A 9674-nucleotide genomic window follows, 5' to 3' on the forward strand; every position below is an offset into this window, starting at 1 on the left:
TACGTAATTTCCAAATTAATAGAATTTGGTTCATTTCTTATTTGAGTTGGTTTCAAATTAAGTAATTTCTTTCAATTAAATTGTGGGAAGAAATTGATGCCTTCAGGCGGGGGTATGGTCCAACCATTCTCTTCTACACGATAAATAAATTGAGAGACCAAGTGATTCAGGCGTCTGAAGTCATAAGACTCCCCAAACTATCTGCTGCCTGTCAAGCCCTTTTTATAAATTCACATTTGGGGATATAGAGATTATAGTTTCAAACACTAATTTGTTTTACTCCTTGTAAAAAACTAAACACTTCTTCTTTAATATGTGTGTGTGTGTGTGTGTGTGTGTGTGTGTGTGAATAATAATGTAAATGTTAATGGAAACTAATGTTAATGTATATATGTGAATGTTAATGGAAATCTAATGTTAATGTATATATCTCTTGGAATTGTCTGGACTGCTGTTTTGTTCCAAGTTCACAATGAATGGATTCAAGGTATTTATCAAATATCAAGAGCCCTAAAAAACACAAATGAACTGAAAATACACTAGATGAATTGAAAACTGTATATATCTATTCAATTTCAAAAACACCTAAACTGTTTGACATAACAAAAAAGTGAATATTCAATAAAGAATAACATCAATCAGAAATTAACCCTCCTATAACTTCAGTGAACCAAATTTTGCTCATACATGAATGGAAATTTATGTTAATAAAAACTAAAACTGCTATAATCCTCTCCAGGATAATTCATATCCTGTGTATCATAAAGGCTGGAACTTGACTGAATCATTGATCCACCGTCTAAAGGTTCTATTGCAAAAGACAAAATAAATCATATATTAGCAAACAAATTTTCCCCTAATCGAAAGCAAATCAATGTTGCCTCACTTGGAGCTGGCTTTTTCTCTTTCTTTGTTGCGTTTGCGATTTTTTTTTCTATGTTTGATCCCAGTCTGTTCTTGGAACAGCCTCTTGTTCTAACATGTGGTGGGCTTTGAAGGTCGTTCACATGGCTTAACATCGCTTCTTCGTGAGATAACGAACTTTTTAATTTGCTTTTTGCTTGATATTCTTTAATCTTGGCCATGGCATCATCAAAAGCCCGGTGCAAAATTCTGGTCAGCTCCTCAGATTCTGACGCAAATTTGCAAATATTGTGCGACCAAAATACCGCAAATCGTTAATCTCTTGCTTCTCAGCTCCAATATAGGCTCGACTCGGCTGCTCTTGATGTGTATGTGCCTCCTCTTTATGTTCTTGCTCCAGTGTTCCAATATATATTATGGTGCCACTTTATCTACTCTCTCAAGCTTAAAACGCTCAGAGAATGACGGCACAATATGCCCTTTGACTCGAACAGCAAGCACTGGCACTTTATTTCTCGTGATACTGCATCATAGGTAACGAATAACTTGTTGAATGTGGAGTTAGAAACCTGCTCTACGACTTCGTATGTTGTAAAACCTAGGGTGAAATGCATTGATCTTGTGATGCAATTCACCTTTTCTCTTAATTGTGCTTGAACTTCTCGTGAGTATACACATGCTGAAATTGAACCTCTATTGCTAATTTTGTTGCGCATGGTATCACGATGTGAAAATCTGCAGCAACAAATTCTCTCTCTCTCTCTCTCTCTCTCTCTCTCTATCTCTCTCTCTCTCTCTCTCTCTTTGCTCTTTGGTTGCTAGGCAATTATCGTATTGCTTCACAAATTGAATCAAGGAGCTATTACGTGTGATGAAGTTGTTAAAAAATGCGTGCATAATCTCACTCCTTTGTGTGCTTCTCATCCTGGCCCAAAAGTGGTAATCTAGATAAACTAAAATCCATAAATGACGATCTTCATATAGCTCTGCAGAATGAACCAAAAAATATAAGCTCGGATAAACCGAAAGTTATGCACATTTTAACCGAAAAAGTAATAGTATCAAATAATTCAAATTAAAACATCGGTTACCTGAGATCCACTTATTGCCTCCGACATTGTACTGTATGACAAAATCGTTCCAATTTCTATCGAATGCGTCTTTTGTGAACGAGTTCTAAACAACGTGGCTCATCTATTGTTTGATTTCTTCGTGTCGCTTGTAGCCGTTTAATTTGCCTAGGATCTTCTTCATGACGTGCCAGATGCACCATGGGTAAATTATTGTTGGCATGCACATCTCGATGGCCTTTTGCATCGATACGCATTGGTTGGTAAGAATGTCTTTTGGTGCCTTCTGTAAGAACCGCAACGAATCAACCGGTTAATTAAGTGAATTAATTGCCCAAATTAGATTTCGAAAGGTTAGAGAGAGAATTTGAGGATTTAAAGGTGATTTTTGGACTCAGTGGGTCTTTCTGAGTCAGAAAATGTGCTTTCTACGAAAAATCGTAAAAAATTGCGAACCGGCAATTGAACCGGTTGAATCGGTTCAAGTCTGCCTGGTACCGCATGAGAAAAGTGAAAACCATAAAAAACCTTAGAAAAACAATAGAAATGGAAAACCGGGCTTTAATTTTAAAGATTTGACCCGAAGTTAGGCCAAACGGGCTAAAAACGCTAACGGGTTGGACCGGGCCCAAGTTGGGCCCAAGCCCAACATATAAATACACTTAAATGAACCCATTTCAGCCACTTTCACCCTCATAACCTAAACACAACAGCAGCTGAAGTGAAGAGAGAGGTGAGAGCTTTCCACCATTGTTACTATTCACTTCAAACTTCCCAAGCTCATATCTTGAGCTACGGAGCTCCGATCGCCGCACCGTTTGCGGCTACGCGTTCCTTGTGAAGAGCTCTACAAAACCCACCCAAGAAACCCTCAAGGTAATCACGAAATCCTTCCAGTTCTGCTCTTCAAAATTTCGGGTTTTATTAGAGTTTTGGGTTAAATGGATTTTTGTGATTTTGGATGTTTAGGTTTGCTCTAATCCTTGCTTAGCTTTGGATTTGCGTTGTCAAATCTGTTGGGAAAGGTAAAAGCTCTTAAACCCTTGTGAGATTATGCTTATGTTGAACCCTAGGTTGATTTGTGGTGATTTATATGTATATAGTTTGATTATTGTGGCTTTGGGAGCTTTTGGAACTTATTTGTGCTTGTTGGAGTGGATTTGAAAGCTTGGATTGTGGTTGGAAGCTTGTTGGTGCTCATTTTGAGTTTGGGTGCATAAAGGGAATCGGCCAAGGTATGGTTTCGGTTTCCTCTATGTAGTATATAATATTCATGGACACATAGGCTAGTGACCAATAGGATAGGTTGAATTAAAATGATGGTTGGTATACTAAATATTGATGAATTGATGAATGTTGAGTTGATTGTGATGAATTATAATGATATGATGATGTTGAATGATTGTATGGATTGGGAGTTGGTTCTTATAATGATTGTAGTGTTATGATTTATGAAATGGTGGGTTTGATGGTGATTTTGATCATAAGTGTTATATATTTGATGTTGGAATTGAGAATAATGAAATGAGAAGAAAAATGTGGTGAGGTTGATGTATTATGCTATAACAGGTACATTTTGATGAAAAATGGAGCTTTGGATGGTTTGGTATGATTTGGTATGGGTATGGTGAGATAGTGTGGTAATTGTGAAGTTTGGAAAAATTGAGTTTTTGGTAAACTTTGTTTGATCATAACTTTTGCCTCGGTTTTCAAAATTGATTGAAAATTGTTTAGAATTAAAGATCTTTGAAAATTCTTCGAATCAGTATAAGGTTTGTGAAAATTAGAATTTTGTAGAGAAAGTTACAATCATTCAAAGTTGATGTTAAAAACCTAGTTTTGAGTATTAGAACGTGGGATATAAATTAAAGGCTCTAGTACATGATCTTAAGGTAAATTAGAAAACGGAGGTCTAAGTTTCTGGCATGCTGAGAATGGTTTGATGTTAGGTGAAGGATGATTGGTATGTGAGATGAGAAATGATGGACTTTTGGTATTTGGAAACTGAGTTATAAAAGGGACAATGGTTGAGATGAGTCGGGGACTCGGATTGATGTGATGGATTTATGTATGCTGAAAATACTTTTGAAAACCACTGAAATAATATTTTTACATGATATTTTGAGACGCTATGCGCCTGGCAGGGACGGTGGTTAATCCCGCCTGTCAAGGTAGCGGCGGCGGCGTAAGGACGGTGGTTAATCCCACTTACGTTGAGATGTGAGGTCTGAGGCAAGAATATCCCGCTCGCATCCCTTCGGATTTATAGGGCGAGCAGGCGCCGGTACCTGGACAGTGATCCGGGCACTATATCTCGGGGGTTCCCATATGAGAAATCCGAAGGGCGACGTCTCCATGGAGATGTGTCGGGTTGGCAGTTGAACCGACAATGTGATATCACAGCCAGTAGGGCAGGCATTCATCATATGCATTTCCTATCTGCTTGTATGCTTTGTCTACTTGTAATGGTTTGCCTAATTGAATAACATGCTTACTTGCTATCTGAATTATTTGCCATATATGTTACTACTTGTGCTTTACTTGCTTTGAACATTATCTGTGTTTTTTGCTAGGATTGAGGAGGTTCGGAAGGCGGTGGCGATGGGATCGCATGGAGGATCGGTTGGTGAAGGCTGTGGGACAGCGGTGTTTGGTTAGAATAGAAATCCCTTAAGATAGATAACCTGGTTTATTTAAGTCAAGTTGGTATGTTATACTTAAATGTTTTATAATGCTTTAAGTTGAATCTTGTGATGGATATGAAGCTTAGGATTGCCTTTGGCGTCCCGGGGTCTTATATCCTATATCACTGGGAACTGTTACCATACTGAGAACCTCCAGTTCTCATACCATATTGTTGTTGTGTTTTTCAGATGCAGGTCGCAACCCACCTCGGTGAGTTGCTTTGGTTGGTGACAGGAGCGGAGAATCTTGGATCATTTTGGAGTTCTTTTTGGTTTATTTTGTTTATACATCTCTCCTTTTGTATTTTGTTTTGCCTAGAGGCATGTATTTGAGAGAACAAAACTTGTATAAGCTATTTTCACTGTATGGTTGTGTATATCAGTATATGGCTAGCCGACTTAAACTCCGCGAGTTGTGACTAGTTCCCTATGATATTATATACTTATCTTTTGTTATATCTTCTCTGTTTCTTATGCCTTAAGCTAGTAGCTCCGTTAGTACGTTTGTGCTTCAAAATTCTGTTTTTGAGCTATATCTTTCATCGGGCTTCTAGATTATGCTATTCTTTCCATATATATATATTATGTATGAATTTAGAATTGTCGTAATCTCTGATTAACCTTGGCTTTACGACGCGAGGTAAGGCTTAGGCTAATTAGGGTGTTACATTTAGTGGTATCAGAGCGGTTCGTCCTCGTGAGCCTGAGGGATGGACCGATTGTGCTTCATTGCATACTCTGTGTGTCTTTTCTTTGATGCTATTAGGTTATCTATTTGATATATGCATAGCATGCTTGTTTGTGAGTGCCTGTTTGGGTTAATTGAAGCACTAGACTTTTGATATTGAGACTGATCACCTTGATATCTATTGTTTGGTGTGGACAGGAATCCTACATGGCTACTCGCGGGCGAGGTCGAACGCGTACACAAGGCAGTAGGAATGAGCAACCAGCTGACAATCACGCCGAATTCATGGCGGTGATGGCGAATCTCGCTAACACCATGGAAGCTAATGCTGCTGCGACTCTGCAAGCAGTGCAAAGATTGGGCCAACCAACTAGGAATGGCAACGGAAATGGGAATGGCGAAGGGAATACCAATGATAATGCTGAAGGTAACGGCGATAACACAGGAGGAGTTCCGATGACCCTGGCGACATTCCTCAAGGTTCATCCGCCAATTTTCCGAGGATCCACAGATCCTATTGAAGCGGACCACTGGTTCCAGGCTATAGAGCGTGCTTTACAGGCGCAGCATGTTCCTCTCAATCAATATGTAGAGTTTGCCGCTTATCAGCTAGCGGGAGAGGCCCAGCCCTGGTGGCAAGCTGAGTGTCGTTTGCTACAGCTTCAGAACGCCGACATTTCATGGGAGGTGTTCCAAATGGCTTTCTATAAGAAATACTTTCCTGAGTCTGCAAGGGAAGCAAAGGAGATGGAGCTAATGCAGCTGAAGCAAGGTTCCATGTCTGTGGCAGAGTACACCAACAAGTTCGAAGAGCTTTGTAGGTTTTCTCGGGTATGTCAGGGTGACCCGGAGACTTTCGAGAGCTGGAGGTGCATTAAGTACCAAAGGGGCTTGAAGGACAACATTATGACTGCTGTGGCTCCTATGGAGATCCGTGTCTTCTCTGACTTGGTGAACAAAGCAAGGGTAGTGGAGGAGTATGCTAAGACAGTGGCGGCATCTAAGGACACTCATGGAGGGAGCTCTAGTCGTGGGCGTGGCAAGTATTTTCATCCTAGAGGACAAAGCTTCAAAAGAGGGGGATATACTCCTCAAGGCCAAGGGGGCTTCAGAAAGAACAATCAGAATCAGTTTCAGTATGCTAAAGGAAGAGGAAATCAGAGTAAGAGTTATCCGGATTTAGCTTGTGATCGTTGTGGACGTTTTCACCCTTATGACTCATGTAAGATTGGTTTAGGTGGTTGCTTCAAGTGTGGGTTACCTGGCCACATTGCGAGGGATTGCCCTCGTGGGAGGAATCAGAATGCGGGCCAGAGTCAGCATCAAGGTCGAGTCTTTGCTGTGAATGCCAAGGATGCTTCCAAGGCGGATCCTTTGATGAAAGGTATATGTCTAATTGGTGATAAATCCTCAGTTGCATTATATGATACTGGAGCTTCGCATTCGTTTATTTCATTTGCTAAAGTTGAGGAATTAGGCTTGAAAGTATCAGAGTTACCTTTTGATCTACATGTACATACTCCGCATCAAACAATTATGACTAGGTCAAGCTGTAGACAAGTAGGTTTCAAGCTTGAGGGTAGAAACTTTGTACACGATTTGATCTGTTTACCAATGGTGGGGCTGGAGATGATTTTAGGGTTTGATTGGTTGTCGAAGAACCGAATTTTGTTGGATTGCTTTGAACGGACAATTCGGTTTATGCCGGAAGGAGAAAATGGAGCAGTGGTAGCTACAGGGTATTACCTGAACTCTGTAATGGTGCATTATAGTGGGGAGGAGTGTTAGGGTTATATTCTGTTGGCTGCCAATGCGTTGGGCGATGCCCAGAACATAGATCAAATTCCGGTGGTTAGAGATTTTCCAGAAGTGTTCCCGGAAGATATCCCTGAGTTCCCACCTCAAAGGAAAATTGAGTTTGCGATTGAATTGGTGCCGGGAGCTGGACCAGTATCGATTGCACCGTATAGAATGGCTCCTATAGAGCTGGCAGAGCTAAAGACTCAGTTGGAAGAGCTTCTGAATAAGAGGTTCATTCGACCAAGTGTATCACCGTGGGGAGCACCAGTTTTATTGGTGAAGAAGAAAGATGGAGGGATACGTTTGTGTGTGGATTACCGACAGTTAAATAAAGTGACAGTGAAGAACAAGTACCCGCTGCCAAGGATAGATGACTTGATGGATCAATTGCAAGGAGCTGGAGTGTTTTCCAAGATTGATTTGAGATCCGGTTACCACCAGATAAGAGTGAAGGAAGATGATATCTCTAAGACTGCGTTTAGGACACGCTATGGACACTACGAGTTTGCGGTAATGTCCTTTGGGTTAACGAATGCACCTGCTGTTTTCATGGATTACATGAACAGAGTGTTTCTTCCCTTTCTGGACAAATTTGTGGTGGTTTTCATAGATGACATCTTAGTTTACTCTAAGACGGTAAAGGAGCATGAGGAACACTTGAGGATTGTACTGCAAATCTTAAAGGAGCGGAAGTTATACGCTAAGTTGTCAAAGTGCGAGTTCTGGAAGGAGGAAGTAAAGTTCTTAGGCCACGTGGTGAGTAAGGGAGGAATAGATGTAGATCCTTCTAAAGTAGAAACGGTGATGGAATGGGAAAGACCGACGACTGTGACGGAAGTCAGAAGCTTTTTGGGTTTAGCCGGATATTACCGGAGATTTATCGAAGGATTTTCCCGGATTGCGCTACCAATGACAAAGTTGACAAGGAAAGAAGTGTCGTTCGAGTGGACGTCGGAGTGCGAAGAAAGTTTTCAAACGTTAAAGCAGAGATTAACTTCAGCACCTGTTCTAATCCTACCGGAACCGCGTGAACCGTTTGAGGTATATTGTGATGCTTCTTTGAAGGGTTTGGGTTGCGTGTTGATGCAACACCGGAATGTGGTGGCTTACGCATCGCGTCAGCTGAGACCGCATGAGGTGAATTACCCCACTCATGACTTGGAATTAGCGGCAATTGTGTTTGCATTGAAGATTTGGAGACACCACTTATACGGAGTAAGGTTTAGCGTCTTTTCTGATCATAAGAGTCTCAATTACATCTTTGATCAGAAAGAGCTAAATATGCGCCAGAGAAGGTGGATGGAGTTGCTTAAAGATTATGATTTCGAGTTGAGTTATCACCCTGGAAAGGCGAACGTGGTAGCAGACGCTTTGAGTCGGAAATCTTTAACAATTGCTTGGATGAGAATCAAAGAAGAAGAACTAGTGGATAAGTTTGTAGATCTTAAGCTGGATATTAGTGAAGTTGCCGGAAGAGCTTGTTTGAATCAGTTACAAATTTCAAGCACGTTTAAATCAGAAATACAAAGGGCTCAGCAAGATGAGCAGAAGTTTCAGCAATTGTTTCAACTAGTTGGTGATAAGAGACGCGAAGAATTCACTAAGGATGATGAAGGGTTATGGAGATATAAGGGAAGGATTTGCATACCAGATGTTGGGAGTTTGAGGCAAGACTTGCTGTTGGAGGCTCACAACAGTGGGTTTTCTATTCATCCCGGGAGCACGAAGATGTATTATGACTTGAAGAAGATGTTCTGGTGGCCGGGGATGAAGAGTGATATAGCTACAGTGGTATCCAAATGTTTGACCTGCCAAAAAGTGAAGATAGAGCATCAAAAACCGTCAGGAATGCTACAACCACTTGAGATTCCTCAGTGGACGTGGGAAGGAATTGCAATGGATTTTGTTACCGGTTTACCGAGGACTAGGTCGGGGTTTGATGCGATTTGGGTGATCGTAGATCGCTTAACCAAATCCGCTCATTTTCTGCCTATCCGACTAAACTGTTCTATGGAGGAGTTGGCAAGATTATACATCAAGGAGATAGTGAGGTTGCATGGTGTGCCGTCAAGCATAGTATCGGACCGTGATCCCCGATTCACATCAAGGTTTTGGGGAGCTTTCCAAAGAGCTTTCGGTACAAAGCTATGTCTTAGTACGGCGTATCATCCACAAACAGATGGACAATCGGAAAGGACTATTCAAACGTTGGAAGATATGCTGAGAGCATGTGTGTTGGATCAACCCGGGAGTTGGGATCGTTACATGCCATTGGTGGAGTTCGCATATAACAACAGCTTTCATGCAAGCATTGGGATGGCTCCGTATGAGGCTTTGTATGGACGGAAGTGTCAATCTCCACTTTGTTGGTATGAATGTGGAGAAGTAAGTGTTTTGGGTCCAGATTTGATAGCAGAGACTACTGAGAACATTAAGAAGATTCGTGCAAGGATTTTAACTGCCCAAAGTCGACAGAAGAGTTATGCGGATTAGAGAAGGAAACCCTTAGAGTTTGAAGTGGGAGAACATGTATTCCTTAGGGTTACACCGACAACTGGGATTGGAAGA

At 41.1% G+C, this 9674-nt stretch overlaps 1 protein-coding gene and 1 long non-coding RNA gene across 3 annotated transcripts; both read left to right on the plus strand.

Moving 5' to 3' along the window:
• The first annotated feature begins 2617 nt into the window (after positions 1-2617).
• On the plus strand, positions 2618-5009 carry LOC112709709 (uncharacterized). 2 transcript variants are annotated; one of them, XR_003811757.2, is made up of 4 exons: positions 2618-2810; positions 2904-2959; positions 3038-3169; positions 4808-5009. It is a non-coding gene; the product is annotated as an uncharacterized lncRNA (long non-coding RNA). The 2 variants fall into 2 exon arrangements; XR_011880683.1 differs by lacking the exon at positions 4808-5009 and adding an exon at positions 4508-4739.
• A 582-nt stretch (positions 5010-5591) lies between these two features.
• LOC140183851 (uncharacterized) lies at positions 5592-9397 on the plus strand. Its single transcript, XM_072233396.1, has 7 exons — positions 5592-5993; positions 6147-6690; positions 6772-7034; positions 7137-7270; positions 7673-8147; positions 8457-8897; positions 9263-9397. The coding sequence occupies exons 1-7, from the start codon at positions 5592-5594 to the stop codon at positions 9395-9397; spliced, it is 2394 nt and encodes a 797-aa protein (XP_072089497.1).
• The last annotated feature ends 277 nt before the right edge of the window (positions 9398-9674 follow it).

This window comes from Arachis hypogaea, chromosome 1, assembly GCF_003086295.3.
Source record: "Arachis hypogaea cultivar Tifrunner chromosome 1, arahy.Tifrunner.gnm2.J5K5, whole genome shotgun sequence".
Classification (NCBI taxonomy): Eukaryota; Viridiplantae; Streptophyta; class Magnoliopsida; order Fabales; family Fabaceae; genus Arachis; species Arachis hypogaea.